This window comes from Sinohyriopsis cumingii, chromosome 7 (assembly GCF_028554795.1).
Source record: "Sinohyriopsis cumingii isolate HCF-2022 chromosome 7, ASM2855479v2, whole genome shotgun sequence".
Classification (NCBI taxonomy): Eukaryota; Metazoa; Mollusca; class Bivalvia; order Unionida; family Unionidae; genus Sinohyriopsis; species Sinohyriopsis cumingii.
The window spans coordinates 69322372-69340127 of NC_142967.1; the positions used below are offsets into that span (position 1 = coordinate 69322372).

The window sequence follows — 17756 nt, forward strand, 5'->3', positions numbered from 1 at the left end:
ACATTTTTGGGTTGGAAATCCTGGAAGTTTGGAGAAAATCAGAACAGCGAAGTTTTATGAAAATTCAGTGTAACTCATGTACTGAAGTTAATCACATGAGCACATAATCAGGTATTATCTGTTTATAAGAGATTTGTTCTTGTTTGCTATGAAAAATATTTAATATAAGTTGTTAGAAGTGAGTAAAGTTTACTTCAAGCAACATAAGAAGGAATTGTTACTGGTATGACTAATGCAAATGCTACTTTTGAGTTTTTAGACTTTGGACAAGGTATCATTGAAAGTTTTCTTCCAGGAAGTGGAGTTGTGCCACCCCAACCAAAACCTGCAGCTTCTCGTAGCCAAATGTCCACAGCAACAATCCAGGTGTACTCAGACATGGAAAAAAACATTGAGCATTGTATATTCAACTTAGAGCAAAAATTGGACAAAGCCTATAGTTCCATGTGTTTAACTGATGAACTTATTGCCAAAATGAGTAAAAAAGAGGTAGGTATAATGAAAAGGTGCCTTTTTTCTTGAACATTCCTTATTTCTTTTTACTTAGCTTTTAATTAAGGGAATTCAGTTTTTCCTAGAGTCTAACAAGTGGAATAATAATGATAATAACTTTTTATTACAGAAGATTACTTGATTACAGTAGCTAACATGTCTGTGTTATGTACAATATATTCAACACAGTATGATAAATTTGGCTTAACACTGAAATTCTGAGTCATTCTGAAAATTGTACATACTTACAAGCCCATAGCAAATAGCAAGTGCACAAACATCAGTCCATACATATTATCAAAAATATAATATTGTATTTAAAATGTATCTGTGAGGAAAACATATAAGCAGACAAAAGCAGGATATATTTATATCAATTACAGCTGTTTGACTGTCTTTAAATTTCATCCATTAGAGACATTGATTATGAAAAGGTCATAAGATACAACCTGTCTGGTGATCTTTCACTATCCTATGTATTTTCAAGAGGAAACAATCAATCTAAGTATCTACAGCTTCATCAACATCATTCCAAAATTTTGATCTTCCCCTCAGCCTTCAGGAATTTAATGATGGGTTTTCTAGCTACTTTCTAGACAATGGCTTGGGTTATCATCAGAACAAAGGTTCATTGAATTCATCTTTTTGAGCTGGATCTAGTGCAGCAAACCACTCAGATGTTTAAAAGAAAATTGCTGATTTTACAGAAAATGGTATGGTAATTAGGAGTGATTTTCTTTTTGGATGTACCAATTAAGTGATAATAAACGTAAAGTAAGAGTACAGTAAAATTATCTAACAACAGATCTATCAGATGTTTTAGCAATTTGCAAGCTTTTCTAAATTGAATATTTTGGCTACAATATTAGACTCACTTCAGTCCCTTGTTTTAGGACTCAAGTGGTCTAGTTTACCTCTGATGTTTCTTTTTAAAAAAAATACAGATTACTTTCAGAATTTATCAAGCAGCTGCTGATTTAAACAACATGGGTCTGTCCTGATTATTAAGTCATTCATATTATTTAGGTATGGTTTTGGATTCCATTATATAGAGTGATTTTAATTGTTTAATTTTTAAAAATATATTTCATATTTAGTTTTTGTGCCAATCATGAGCCTTGCTTATGATTTACCCAGGTGTAAGGCAGTCTTGTCTACATTTATTACCTTTATTTTGTCTATACCTTGTCTTTAATGCACTGCCTTTTTATGACTCTGATCATTAGTACTAATGATTAATCAAGTGTAATGCATCCCCATCTATAACAACATACAAATTTATGACTTCAGTTTGTGGAACTTATGATTTAAACCATTATACAAGGAAATCTTGTATATAACATGGTGTTACATTTATGACTTTGGCCAGTGTATGTGTGTGTGTGTGTGTTTTTCTCTCTATATCTCTATCTCTCTGTTTCCATATTCTTGCACCAATGAATCTTTTTTTCCATCCTTAATGGTACCCATAAAAATGATCCATGTCAATCAAAGAATGTTACAGTTGATTTTAGATTAAACTGTGCACAGTTGAAATACCACTGTTATGTCAGACCACCTGTCTTGAGAGACCTTATTCTCAATGCACATATTTATTGATTATTTAGTGTTATGACCTGTTATGAGAGACCACCTGTCTTGAGAGACCATACATTTTTGACAGAAGGGGTGGTCTTTCAAGACAGGTTCTACTGTTTAATATATTTATGATATATACATATCATAGTCTGGCTTTCTTTACAAAACTGTCTTTCATATCAGAATTCCAGCATGAACACCTTTCAATCAAAACAAAAGTGGTCCACAGTACCATGTTATCCATCTTAAATTAATTAGAACTGAGGCACATAATTAACCTGCCACAGCTGTACATCATCCCAAGACTCCTGCCTTATTACCACATTTGATTTTCATGCCATATGAGTAATATCAGGCCCACTTGGGCTTCTTGTCTGGGATTTTTTTTCTTCTTGTCATTGAAATTGAACCAAGATGGTGGCCTAGTAAATAACAATGGTCCTCCCAGCTATTCCTGTTGTCATGGCATTAAAAAATTTCTTCTAAAATATAAAATGTTGTGGTATTTAATGTTTGCACAACGATCATTATCTAAGTTAGATTTCATTTTATTTTTTGCAGCTTAAGGACTTTTTCCAAACAGATTTGTTTGTTGAATGTGAATTTATACAGGGAGAGAAACAAGATTTAATCAAAGGAACTCAGAAGCATGTATTCAAAGCACAGAATTTATTTCACAAGAAACTGATGGACAAAGTCTGCCAAGAAAATGAGAAAAGGGATGCTGAACAGCTGTACCAAGTAGTACAATGGCAATTCGAGGATATTACAAAGGATGGGGTCAACTTAGTTCCATACGATGAGCTTACTAATTATCGGATTGAAGAGGCTTTTAAGAGAGGTGATGGAGATCTCGAGTTGAAAGATCCTATAAAGAAGAAGGTCTATGTTGTGGACTTTAAGAACTGTATTGAGTATGACAAAGAAGATGATGAAGACGCAGTCAAGATTCTTCGAAAGGATGTATTGAAAGGTAAATCCTGATAATGACATTAACATCACTAATGGTAATAACATCAGTGATCCTAATACATTTTCTATCAGTCTGTCTGTTAGTCCATCTGTTCACTCCTCTTGTAACAATCAAAGGTCTGTAACCCTTACACAGAACTGGAGATGAATTGCCTATTATTTGTAGGTGTGCCATTTAAAGGTTTATTTTTTCAGATCTACTTTGGACAGAGTTATTTCCCTTTTCCATCAATTTTAAATCTCTACTGTAGCATATTCCTGCAACCAGCATAAGACCCTTTCAGTCGAATACAGACCCATGACATCAATTCAGTAGATTTTTAATCGACATAAATTTGGTGTTTTAAGAGTGTTGAAAACAAAATAGATGCAATTTTCCATAATATATACTCTTTCATTTTACAATAAACAGCAAGTTTTGAACATGAATCAGATTCTGATGGAAAATAATGTAATTTAATAATTAATACAAGTCAGTGTATTGTCAGCTAATTGAAGAAGGAAGCACTGCATATTTCATAGTTCACTGAGATGTTTCATTTAAAATTCACAGGTACTTTTAGTTTCCATTACAAGATTACATTAAAACTTTATTATTCCTGTGCCTGGTTTTCAAAAGGATTCTTTCTGCTCTCCAATACTACGTTAAGCTAAGTTCCCTGAGGATGAAGTTCCTGAGTGGGATTTAAGATCAAGGGTTTATTTCTCTTCTTGCCTTAGATCCAAATATTTGTTGGCAAGTTTCACCACTGTAAATAAAAAAGTAAAAAAGAGATTTTGACCTGAAATACACAATGAAAAAAATACATGGTGAAGATCATTTCACCAGTTTTCAATACCACGAAGTCTGGTTTAAATAAATCAAACATGGACTAAAACTTTCAACATTTTATCATATCCTTGATAATTTAATTCATCGATGAGACATTAAATGTCTGACTCCTACACATATTTCAGCTTTTCTGTCCCAAGTGGGGTTTTGGGGGATAGGGCCTGAGCAACGATGTGTGTTGTTGTTGTTGTCCAATGGCTTGAATTTATGTACTGTGTCAGAATCAGAAAACAACTTGAACCAGTTTAGAAAATTGAGGAATGGTAAATTATGCTTTGCAACAAAATTTGCTAACAAAATCACTGCAAATGACACTTTATCCACCTTTGATCCAGTCTTAAATAAAGCCTTCAAAGTGGGTGTATTTGTTACAGAAGAATCTTTGCTCCTATGTGATAGTGTCTGCATATGCCTGGTTATATCATTTTTTCCTCCATATACTGTCATAAAATCCACTTTGCATGAAACAATGAATGCAAGCTTTTGACCTTTGCTTGCACTTTCACATATTGAAAATATTTTCATGCATTGTTGAAATTGTTTTGTCTCTTAGCAGGTGTTTTTTTATGGCATTGAATCAAAGTGCACATTTCTGCATTTTGACATAAACTGAACTAAAAAATATATAATAGGATTAGTATTTTAGTATTTCTTTTAAACCATCTTGAACAATACAATAACAAGTAAGCAAGTAAAAAAAACCAAATTACTTACTCAAGTGTTTCTGATGAAATCATATTTGGTCTTTCTCTCCTTTTTATCTCATCTTCACCCTAACACAGCCAGTTTTTTTTTATATCAAAGACTCAAAGGCCATCATGGACCACCTTTGATACTTTTATTACATATAAAACCAAAATAAACATCCCACATTTGGCCTTAGACTCTCCAGATTACAACAGTAAGGCAATCAATTTGCAACTTGTTGTGTACACATTAGCCCTAATTACTCAGCCATGCATCATTGCACCAGTTGTTGCACTGCTATAACAGTTCTGGTAACCATTAGATTGGTTCTGGTCAGTTTCTATAATGTGTTGATAAAGCATGTAAATAAATTCTCCCTTTGTTTTTTAAAATAAAGAAAAAAACTTTCTTAAAACATGGTAGATTTCAGCAATACAGTAGTATGTGCTGTAGATGGCCTTTAAAATTGTATTGATATCCTACTGTAGGTAGAATCACATGTATGAAACAGATTTGGATGCAGTTTCACCAGGATGTGTCTATTGTTGGTTTTGTCTTGTCAACTCCATGTTAGGATAGAGTTACAGTCTAATTAAGTTCAGGTCTTCATGTGGGGTGTTGATTGTAATTGGTACAGATCAAGAACCAGTCAATATATTCTGATGCTGTTTGGTATAAACATTGTTTCACAGATATGTTGTCTTGACTGGCTGAATTTGTTTGCACTTTGATGGCAATATTTCTGAATCAATTTTGATCAGACTTAAAATATATGCTTTTGTCATTAAGATCTTGGACAGTGAGCAATACTAATTTTAATTTCATCTTGTTACCACTTTGAATGCCATATTTTTTAATTAGTTTTGATGAAACTTGGAATGTAGGCTTATATGAACAAGATCTTGAATATGTTCTGACATGAACAAGATCCGTGATTATAAATGTTGAGATCTTGCATTTGATTGGCTGAGCATGTTATCACTCTGGAAGATATATTTCTGATCAAATTTTGAACAAACATGGAATAGAGGGAAATGTCAATAAGACCTTGCACAAGTTTGATGATGAAGGAAGTCCATATTTATTAATAAGATGGTCTTTCGGGTTGACTGAGCTTGTTATCATAATAGAGACTATTTCTATGTAGTGTTTTCTCAAACTCTAGAAATTTTATTTCTTGTCCAGTTTTGATCAGTTTTTTTTAAATTTTCTTGCATTAACAAGAGGTCAAATGAATAATTATTGTATGTGATATTGATACATACTAATGAGGTGATCTTGGATCTGATTGGCTGAGTTTCATACTACTCACAAAACATTATTCTCTAATCTTATTTTGATCAAATTTGATAAAATGGGTAATGTCATCAAGATGTTGGATGAGTTTTATTATCAAGATCATGCATATTTATGAGGTAAACTTTCATCTGACTGGCTAAAAAGGTTACAACTCCAGAGACCAAATTTACATTGGATTTTGCTCCACCATGGTAAATATGCTTATACCATCATGAGTTTAGTTTATTTGGTAAGTGAAATATTTCTGTGATAAGTGAGATATGCAGCTATTAATGAGTTGATCTGTATCTGATTGGCTAAGCTTGTTACCATTCTTTATTTCTCATTGAATTTTGATGAAATTTGGTAATGAGTTGGGCAGGTTCTATTATGAGCGAGGTCTATGCAGATTAGTTATGCCTGTATATTTGGAAAGTATTTTATCATACTTTAAAAAAAAGAAGTAGATAAAATCAGTAGAAAGTTGGGAGAAAGTTTACATAGGCTCATGCTCTTATGAGCCATCAAAGTGAATTGTCAGCTGTTATGTAAACCAGGGCTTCATGTTTAAAAGAGTTTCAGCCCTTATCAGCTTCCATCATATCTTCACATGTGATATGCTTGTAACCAGCATAGCTAAGGAATGATTCAGTATATTCTTAGAATTGATATGCTGGATAGCTGACAGATGCTAGGCCTGATAGTCTTACATACTGTAGCTGACAGACTTTAGGCCTGACAGTCCTACATACTGTAGCTTACAGACTTTAGGCCTGACAGTCCTACATACTGTAGCTGACAGACTTTAGGCCTGACAGTCCTACATACTGTATGCGACAGACTTTAGGCCTGACAGTCCTACATAATGTAGCTGACAGACTTTAGGCCTGACATTCCTACATACTATAGCTGACAGCCTTTAGGCCTGACAGTCCTACATACTGTATGTGACAGACTTTAGGCCTGACAGTCCTACTTACTGTAGCTGACAGACTTTAGGCCTGACAGTCCTACATACTGTATGTGACACACTTTAGGCCTGACAGTCCTACATACTGTAGCTGACAGACTTTAGGCCTTACAGTCCTACATAATGTAGCTGACATACTTTAGGCCTGACAGTCCTACATGTGACTAGCATGTCTGTAATTTGTGTAATGCTCATACTTTTGCTAGCAATAATACTGATCGACAGTCCAAGGGTATTGGCATGATTTAGGGTTTGTGTGACATGTAGTGATATGTTAATTATGATCAGGGCCAGATGAACCCATAGGCTAATAGGGCTATAGCTGTCCTCTATGTCTTCCATTCCATATTGGAGTAATAGCCAATTGTAACACCCCTCCCTCCTATTAACCTTAGGTTACTTATAAACTTAATCCAGCCCTGACTGTAGTGTGTTGGACCCTTTGCATTATGCCATTGCTAATAGCTCTTGTTGTTTTGGTGATGATGTGATGAGATGTGATTCTGTCAGAAAATGTTTCACATCTGTGGCATGTCAGATTGGTTTTGATATGTAACAAAGATGAGTCATAGTATGGCATGTATTTATATATATTGAAACTGTTATTCATTATAAGCAATTCCTATGCATGCAGCAAAAATGCAGATAATTTATAAAAAGGAATTAATGATCAAAAAGTTCTGATTTTCAATCTTTTTTTGGAAGAAATGATTGGATTTTGTTATCCTGCTTATTCATGTTCATTATAGCATGCACACATTCACATAGTCGTTTTAAAAGTGGTGCTAAAATGTGATCATCATTTCATGTTCAAATCTGCATTAAAAAAATACTGAGTTATTTCCAAGTTTCACCCACTTGCAGAGGTTTTATTCTCTGATTGATACGTTTTGTTTATCTCCTTGAAGTGACTTGCATTAATTTCATTTACTGTCTACAGCAGTGTATTTAAAATAATACATAAATTTAGGAATGCTTCAGAATTGAAATTGAAAATGAATTATTTCACAGAAATCATTTTTTTGTTCAGAGTTGATTTTGTAATCTTGCTTCAAAACTATAAAATGTTTCTCCCCTCAAATAAGTGCTGAACATTCCATTACACTTGGCCATAAATACAGTGATGATAAAATTTTATGCATCATTTCAGATAAGGCCAGTTCTCTTCCTGATATTTGGATGGATATGAAACCTGATGAGAACATAAGACTTGTAAATATTCAGAACCAAGACCCAGAGTACACAAATCTGGAGACTACTTTCATAACAGAGTGCAAGACTGGACCGTATGCCAACAGAATTCCTAATTTGGCAAATTTGAAAGTATTAAAGGTATGATTACATTCTTTACTTGATTAGAAGTGTTGCCTAATGGCATGAGAGAGAGAATGAGTGAGTGGAACTTTTGATAGATATATGAGAGATGTTATTTAATGAATTATTTTACTGGGGTCTCATTTTCAATTTTAGATTCAGCGAATACAAAACCGAACTTTGTACCAACAGTATGCAGCCAAAAGGCAGCTAATGATGCAACGCTACAAAGACAAGCAGAACATCAAGGTGGAATGGAAAGCCTGGCATGAGACTGCAGAGAAAAATGTAGAAAGTATCTACACTCATGGTTTCAACCGCAGCTATTGTGGCACACATGGTAAATGATTCTTCATAATAACTGAAATAATTGTGCAATCACAAAACAGGATTTCACTTAAACAAGTCATCTCATTTATGGTATAATGTAACAATGATGTCAATATTTACAGTTTTAATGAACTAAAGTGGTGTGTATGTTTTGCATATGCAGACAGGATGGTATTTGAACTGTTTAAAAAGATTTAACTAGCCATCTTTTGTTTTCTAGTGACATATAAATGTAAGACAAAGTCCAGCAAAAGCAGGTTCAGATTGTCATCTGTATAGGCTCATGCAGATAAAAATTTATTAATAATAACTAAACATGGAAATGTTTTGAAGCAGTGTTTAAGTAGAATTTGTGTGGGAAGGATAATTGATAACGTAAAGTTTAATCACATGGATGTATTATCAAACTGGATAGAGAGTTAAAATAATTCCCAGCTGGGAAACGAACCCACAACCCCACGTTATGGCTGCCCATTGCCTTACCTGTTTATATTAAGTCTTGTACCCATTTATCTTCTCTTTAAAGCATGCATCACCAAGAAAGGTTTGAACTTAGAAATTCTTTTCAAGGCACATGTATTTGCTTGGTATAAGGCTAATAATTCACTTTTAAAACATGCATTCCTTTGTTAAATGAATCAAGGTATATAGGAATGTTACTGGTAAGTTAAAGCTGTGTGCCAGAGTAGAAGGAGCTCTCTTTATAAACACCTTTCCCATTTGTTTCAGTTTTCAACTTAGCATTTGGTCATGTTACCCAAATTCAATAGACAGATACTATAACTGGGTGACACAAAATGTTTTGTACTGTGGTATATCACTATATTTTCTTTAACGTACCCTGCAATGTACCATGGTATACAGCAGTCATATTTGGGACCAACAATTTAGTTTTCTGAGGCAGATAAAAACATATCTGGCTCTCAGATTGGTGGAATAAACTTTCTTCCTCTGATTTAAAGTAAATTAACATTATATCCAATATATTATTTGAACAGAATTAATTTGAGATTTAAGAAACAAAAGCTATCTTGGCTCAAATGAATCTTGCAGCCCCACCTCTGAAAATTAAAAGGTAACCCTTATAGTAGATGGATTTACTATGTATATGTTAATCTTTGAATAAGTTGTCATCAACAAAATACCCAAATTTGTGATGTTCAAGCCTTCACTATACATGACACACAGTAAATAACATTGTTCTGACATTATAAAGCTTGTTGATAAAATTAGGATGTGTTGACAATAAAGCCTACAATTTACTAGCTACACTACTGATATAATAGGGAAACTTTGAGTGGAATGCTAACAATTAGGATGTATAGACAATAAAGCCTACAATTTACTAGCTACACTATTGATATAATAGGGAAACTTTGAGTGGAATGCTAACAGTTAGGATGTGTAGACAATAAAGCCTACAGTTTACTAGCTACACTATTGATATAATAGGGAAACTTTGAGTGGAATGCTAACAGTTAGGATGTGTAGACAAAAAGCCTACAATTTACTAGCTATACTATTGATATAATAGGGAAATTTTGAGTGGAATGCTAACACCCAGGACAAGATGTTTATCAGAGAGGGCCAATAAACATAAAACACACTGACTCTGCAAACAATAAAAAATTATTTTAGAAAGGAATACATGTATTTAACATATTAACATATGCTAGCAAATAACACAAAAAATGAAATTATTTTCTTCCTGTCAATACAAAAGTTTTGCTAAAACTGGATTTGGTCTGAATATTTTTCACAACATCCCATTTAGACACCATGACATTTTTTCACAGCATCCCATTTAGACACCATGACATTTTTTTACAACATCCCATTTAGCACCATGACATATTTGACACATGTCAGATATGTGTTTAAAGGTGTATAACTCTAACTAAATTTCTGATGAGAACAACTATTTTGTAATGAAAATTATTATTTTTGGAATTATTTGTCATGAAAGATTTAAGGGCTGTTCCAGTAAAACATATATCCCCCCCAGGATGGCACTTCAAAAAAACTTCTGCAGGAGGTTGTGTTTCGAACTACTTTGATTCTGACAGTGGAAGGTTGGTTAGGAAAATCACTTCTGTTATGGGTTGTGCTAACAAAATGAGAAATCGCTGATGGGGTTGTCAGAAAGAAGAAGAAGAAAAAAAATGAATGTATATTTAAAATCGCATCTACCCCCCTCCTAGCGGTCTAATGTGAATAAAACATTGGGTCAGAAAATGATGCCAATACACGCGAGTGCACGTAATTTGTACGAGTTGGCGTACTTTAAAAGCAGTGATACGCCTTCGGAAAATTACGTCAATGCCACGGATATAAAAAAAATGTGCTTTGCGCAGTAAGCAATTTGTATTAAACTTTTAACTTTAACTTTAAAAGTGCATTTCGCAACGTAATTCACGCTGCTGCAGCTGTCTCACAGCACTTGATGCTACATCCAGATATGTGGATACTTCGGTTCGACATGAATGGCTGTTAAACTACATTTGATTCGTTCATTGGCCCTGGAACAAGCATTTTATGGAGTTTTAGCCTTACTTTCATCGTGGAAGTTTTACAAATGCGTGGTTTCAATAAGGGCCACACAGGAAACCAAAATGGTTGAATCACAACACAGTTTGTCTTCAGACGACTTTTTCATTGGCAAATACTGGCTGGTGATAGCTATGATGACAATAAATTTCATGTATATTGGTGTGTTGGACATTGAAAAAATGTCACTGGAAATACCAGTGTGTGATTTTGAGCCTAATTGATGTTGGGTGTGAGTCCGATGTACGTGTTGGATGGACAATATGCCTGTTATATTTATTAAATATACCCATGTCTAAACAAGCAGACTATGGGAATGTTGGACTTAAGAAAAACCTAATATAGCATTATGGAAGAGAAAAAAATCTGGCATAAGAGGCAGCAAAACACTGATTCAAGGAAGTGAATCTTTGGCAGGGTTCATGTTAGTGAAAACTGACCGAGGTCTCGGAAGCGCTTATAATCACGCATATTTGGACGCCAATTTTTTTATTTAGGTGGGCGGTAAAATTCAAAGACTTGCCAGTCCTTCTTCAGTCACCTGCATAGTGGGAAAATGTGTTGATCAGTTAGCTGTGATGATATTTACAATGACAGAATTTAGTGGTTGAAAGCAGCCCCCCCCCGTTGTCACCATTATAAGAGTACATCAAAAGAACATGCTGCAATAGCTAAGCGGCAAGATCAAAGGCTTTGACTGGCAGCTGGGTGGGAAAATCTACTGATATTTACAGTGCTTGAATTCAGAGGCAGAAATACCCAGAGATGTACATGTGGTCATTTATAACAGTACATCAAATAGACAACTTCAGCTTTCGTTCTTGTGTTCATTTCCGAGTGTAACGGAATAATCAGTGCACGTGACCTCGGAACCATGACATGTTGAAACATAGACTTGAATGAGTATTTTGGGGTTCAACGGCAAACTGACAAAGATTGTGAGATCCAGGAGAGAACTAGAACTGATAGATTGAAAGGGACATTAGCCAAGTGTAAGAAAGTGTGTGATGCCTAGCTTAGTGCTTTGAATAAGATCTTCCTTGTATCGAAAAAATTCAGACTCACTCTGATGGACAAGCAAGAGCTGTGTCAGTGTTTTAAAGAAAGTAGAAATTAAACTCTAATGGCAACCGATAGTTTTTATAATTGACATAGTTTTCTGAGAGGGGACTGCAACTTTTCCTGATGGGACTCATATTTTTACCAAAATGGGCGCCATGGACTCTTAGTTTTAAAATCCTAACGAGACCTCTGGTTCAAAATGTTTCTTTCTGGGACAGTGATATCCAAGAGAGAATACCCATGGGGCCATACATATGAGATGTTGAAAACTGCACAACCATGAAGAACAGTAATTTGTTCAAGCTAGTTATGCATATGCGTTTCAGACAGCAGGCAATGAAAGGAGTTCACAGCACAGAATAATATTTGTACACTGAGGAGGAGGATCATATTAAATTCAGAAACAATTAACAGATTAATGCTCATAGGGAACATCAGAGAATCCCCATACAACATAATTGTGTGTAGATCTCAAGTTGGCAGAACCACTGAGCAACAAAAGAAGAGAAAGACAAACTTTTGTATCATGCAGATGTATGACCAAATGATGTACATGCTCTCTATGTGCAAAAATTAAATGACATTAAACATAAGAGACTGACTGATCTGTGTAAACTCAAAGCAAGATGGATAAAAATTTGTCCTGTTTTTGTTCAGTTCTTCCTATTTATATTTTGATCATGTTGGTATTTTCTGCAGACTTTCTGGCACTTAGTTCCAAGCCATCATTTGGTATTTGTATTGCAAAATGGATAACTAAAAATGTATATTATCTAGTACAATACATTTTTAAGCAGTATCATTAACTGATGATGAAATTGATGAAAAAATACTTGATGTCATTCTGATATATGTATGGATTCTTTACTACACTACTAATCTGTTCATCCTGATTCTTTTTTTGTAATGATGTGTTATTGTCAAAAGGTAAAATGTGCTTAGTGTTGTAAAATCTAAAACTATTAATTAGCAAGGGACTAAAGTAAAAAGTGGACAGAAATTATTGCCATATTACAGTGCTGTTAGAAACAACAGAATAGTTGTACAAGATGTATTCTGCACAAAGTTGTAGAACTAGTGCTCATATTGTCACCACATATTCTACTTAAATAATTATATCATTATTTCTGTATATTCCTATCAATATTTTCCCAGTGGTAGTAATTTTCTGATCTGATGTTCATTTCTTGTGCAACTTTTACACATCAAGAATTCTCACCGTATCATTAAAAAACAATGTAATCTGCACCAAATTGAGTTGTTTGAGAAGAAATTAATTTTTTTTAACCCAAAAATCACTGAAGCTACGAGTTCTTGCATTAAAGTCTCACATTAAATAACATTTGAAGTAGCCACGATAGTAGTTTGGGATGCAACTGTACCAATTTCACCTTTGGTATATCCAAATCTTGAATGTGATGGAGGAACATAGCTCCAAAATAAACACATCAATTTTAGAACCTGTTCATTGACTATGAATCAAGTATCCGAGTCCAAGTGAATTGCTAGAAATTTTTGAATTCTTTTGACATCATAATTAGCTGTCAAATATGGAGTAAGCCTATAGTCTTTATGCCATCCCAACCAAGACCCCACCACAATAATGTGACCATGCCCAATGACATCACAGTAATAATCGCTATACAACTAGAGATGACATCTCTTCGAGAATTTTGATTTCAGTAGAGTTGTAACAGAGTGGAACAGTAAGAAAGTGACATATATGTAAGTGTTAGGGAGATATTTAACAATGGCTATTCCAACCACCACCACTTCCTCATTGGAGATCACACACACACAAAACTTAGAGTACATCCTGAAATTCAGGCAGCATCCCTGCAGAGGAGATAACTTGACTATTCAATTTTATTGGTCTCTGGTTATCCCATGGTATTTCTGTTACTTGAACATTATCTTACAGTGTGTCCATTCAGCATGGTCGAAAAAGGCTTACAACCATTGAGAGTTGTTCAAGGACTCACATTACTATAGATGTGAAAGAACGAGAACCATACTATAAATCAGTGAAGATAAAATAGAGTATATATGTGTTTGACTGTCCCTGATTGGTTGATAATGAAAGTACGTTTTAGTATAAACAATCTTTTGAGAGCTTGTCCTACTTGTAACTGAAAAAAGTGAGGGACATTGTTTTATTAACATAATTTCCATCCCTTTACAGACCCGAGTTTGGACGACTCATTACTGAAATAAGCAGCTGACTGTTTGGTGCAGTATTGAAAGCACACATTTCAAATTTGTATAGATCCAGAAAATGGTGCAACTGTTATGTTTTTTTTTTCCTTTACAAAAGCTGTCGTCATAGATGTGTCTATACTGATATAAATTTGATCATGAGCACTCAAAATTTAAAGTTAATGAATTTTAATATCGTGGTGTTTGCACAAATTTACAGTGGGAACTGAATTTGTGCAGAGTCCTGAACTCTTGAGTTTTGTGCAGAAATATGGAATCCAAGCAGAATACATCCAGAAATGTAAAGGTTTTCAATCTTGGATTTAGTCTCCCCATTGTGTTTCACACTGATATGCATATTCACAGAACATTTGTATAGTAGTAGGAAAAGTAAGTGAGAAATTTAAATACATATCATAAACAAGACAAACAGTATGTGGGGGGAGAAGATCATAAGAACAGGCTGGAATGGAGAAGTATAATAAAATAATAATGAGTAGAAGTGTGCCTTTTTTATGTGTGCAACATTATTTTCTTAGCTTCAGTAAGAAATTTCATCAAAAGGAAGACAATAATGGGTGTACAGTTAACTAAACCGATATGAATTTAGCTACTTAAAAGCTGTATCAAACTGATTTTGACCTTCTGGTCTGTTTCTGTCCATTCTGATGATATGTCCACTGAATCAGTATGGTTGGAAAAAATATTTGGCAAATTTAAAAAATTAAAAATCTTCTGGCAGATTATGATTATACCCTACTTCTGCCTGAGAGATGTGAATAATTTTATTTCTTGGTTTGTTGATTGTGGTTGTTGTTCAGTTCAAATGCATAATTGAAAAACATTGATGCATTCTCATATTTGGTTACAAATATTTATTACAGATGCATATTATCAGATATTGGTGAATATAGCTTGAATAAGTTAAAACAGTTCTAGTTGGAACAATGAACATTGTTAAGAGAAAATCTAAGTGAGCTAAAATGTAAACCTTTCGGCAGTGTGTGATGCAGGATTGCTCAAGACTTTTCCATCTCATATGCTCACCATGAAAAATCCATTTGCACCAACTGATGATGACTTTTAGGTAACTGTCAGAAAGGCATAAATGACGATATTCAATATTCTAAGGTCTGCAAAAATTACTTGAGTCAAAAGTTATAAGCTCATACAGCTGTGGCAAAAATGATTGACTAGTACCTTTGCTGCTATTGCCACGGTTGATTAGTTGGTTGATTCAGTGTGGTTTGATTTTGGGTTTTTGGTGATTTTTTTACAATATATTAGGTGGAGGAAGAACCCCAAAAGACCACCAACCTAAATTGGTTGATCTGTGACACAAACTCACTCTGTGAGATGTTCAAGTGATGTAAAAGCATGCACCTTAGTACACTTGGCACATGGAGCCTCTGTTGATTTGACGTTTATCTCCAACAGCTGAAGCCATTTAGACATGAAATCTTGGGGGTTTCAGTACATCATTATGGCCTTTACACCATTTTCAGATGAAGAGAATCTATATTTGGCAGCCAGTTTTATTGCTGAAGAAAATCCAAGTCCTTTTGAGACACCAAACACCACTTATGTAGAACCACTGACCTTCCACAAGTAACTGGCAACATTCTCATTTATATATTGGAGGCAAGTAATCACATGACAAGCATCTTGTACCACTGCTATGGAAGCCCCTCAGATCTGTATCACAAGACAAGCATCTTATACCACTCTGCCATGAAAGCCCCTCAGGCCATAGGTATAAGTCTCATATGAAAGACTAGAAGTGGGAGATAGAACCTGTGAAAGCTGGATTGAAAGTGCAGAATGTTACTGCTAGGCCATCAGTGATGATTATAATGCTGTTGACAATACAGTTAACTGCAATGACATTGATTTTATGAGTGCTCTGGGAAAAATGATTCTTTGACTTTCATCCATTTTTTAAAATCTATGATATAAAAATGTTTGACTTGCTATGTTTTGTTATAACTTTATATTAGTCTTGCAACAAGGCGTAAAAATAAGACATCGGTAACTGAAAAAGATGTTCTTACAAGAAATGATATAGAGTAAAAGTAGACAAATGATGCAACATCACTTCCATAGGCATCATTGTTTTTTTTCGGACAAATCATATAAGTTTACCAAAACATTTATTGAAAAAAAAATAATAATGAATCATAGAATCTGACCACACATTTAAAGCAATACAATATTTAACTATTATTCTAATCAAAAGCAGCATGTCTGAGAACAAAGAAAAATAGCAAGACATATTGATCACTTTAGGAAACACAGAGTTTAGTAAGGAAACAAATTCATGATTTCTGTATCAGAACAGAAATATGTATTATAAAATCTGTATTAATGGAAGTTAAATTAGTAGGTATTAAGGGACTGATCAATGGCATCTACAAATAATAAGCCACCACGAAAATCTGTGATTTCACAGTATCAGAGACATACTTGGCTGACAGACAAGCAAACAAAAGGACAAAAGACTGATTATAATGAATGAATATAAATAAAAATATGCAGTAGATTATATGATGTATATAAATTCAGTAGATTACCTCCAGCAAACTGTCATTTAAATCACTTCTGTCCCAAACCCAATATTAAAATTGCTTCTACCGCCCACTAACCCATAGCCAGAAATTATGTTAAAAATATACTTCTGTAGGGGGCAGTGTTTCTCGATTAAAACACATCTGATGGTGGACCATAATTTTTTTAAATTGCTTCTGTTGTGGGTTGATTGAATTTGAAAGTGCCTTCCCCTCGGGGGGTATATGTTTTACTGGAACTGCCCTAAACATGATTTTAATATCATTAAATTAAAAAAGGGATTACTTTCGAATTTACTTACAATCCTTTCTGATTGAACTTACTGAACTACTGTTATCTATATGTAATATATAGTATGTGTCCATAATTGAGCATATAGCTTTTGCCTATCTGATTTTTGTCATGTTTTTTAGGATATTTACTAAAATGTTAGTTCAAGACCTAGCCTTGTTTTTTACCTTGGAATGCTCTGAAAGCAAATTTGTTTACAGTTTGATGGAATTTGATCAGAAATTTTTGTTTCTGTTCTATGCAAGATCATGCGAAATCTGTATAAATAGAGACATTGTAAACAAATTCTCATTCACATTTCATATTAATTTTTGGGAACCTATTGTGCTCAGATATAATTTTGGAAGAATTATTTGCTGATATTCTTCATTGGAATTACACAGTGTTCATTAATTTTTTGGACTGAAACACTACTTTGAGATTATTAAGAACTCATTCAAAGACATTCTAGATTACATCTTTGTGTTAAATTAAGACATTCAAGTCTATTTGAATTCATTTTGAAACATTCTGTACTTTTGGACTTGAGACAGGACATTTAGGATTATTTTGGATATAATTCACAATACTGTTAAGCGTGTGTTGAATTTTCACTTTGTATTCTAGAGAAATAATGTGTATGTTGAACTTTACTTAAATTGT

The 17756-nt window shown here is 34.0% G+C and overlaps 1 protein-coding gene across 2 annotated transcripts in view; it reads left to right on the forward strand.

Annotated features, from left to right (window-relative positions):
* The first annotated feature begins 299 nt into the window (after positions 1-299).
* Positions 300-17756, forward strand: part of LOC149795467 (protein mono-ADP-ribosyltransferase PARP14-like) — a 35390-nt gene continuing 17933 nt past the window's right edge. The window contains exons 1-4 of one of the 2 annotated variants that reach the window (XM_089965250.1): positions 300-489; positions 2632-3043; positions 7960-8141; positions 8280-8463. In XM_089965250.1, the coding sequence (XP_089821376.1) occupies positions 346-489; positions 2632-3043; positions 7960-8141; positions 8280-8463 (922 nt within the window). In that variant the 5' untranslated portion in view covers positions 300-345. The remainder of the gene's footprint in view (positions 490-2631; positions 3044-7959; positions 8142-8279; positions 8464-17756) is intronic. The other variant, XM_089965251.1, reaches the window with a different exon arrangement.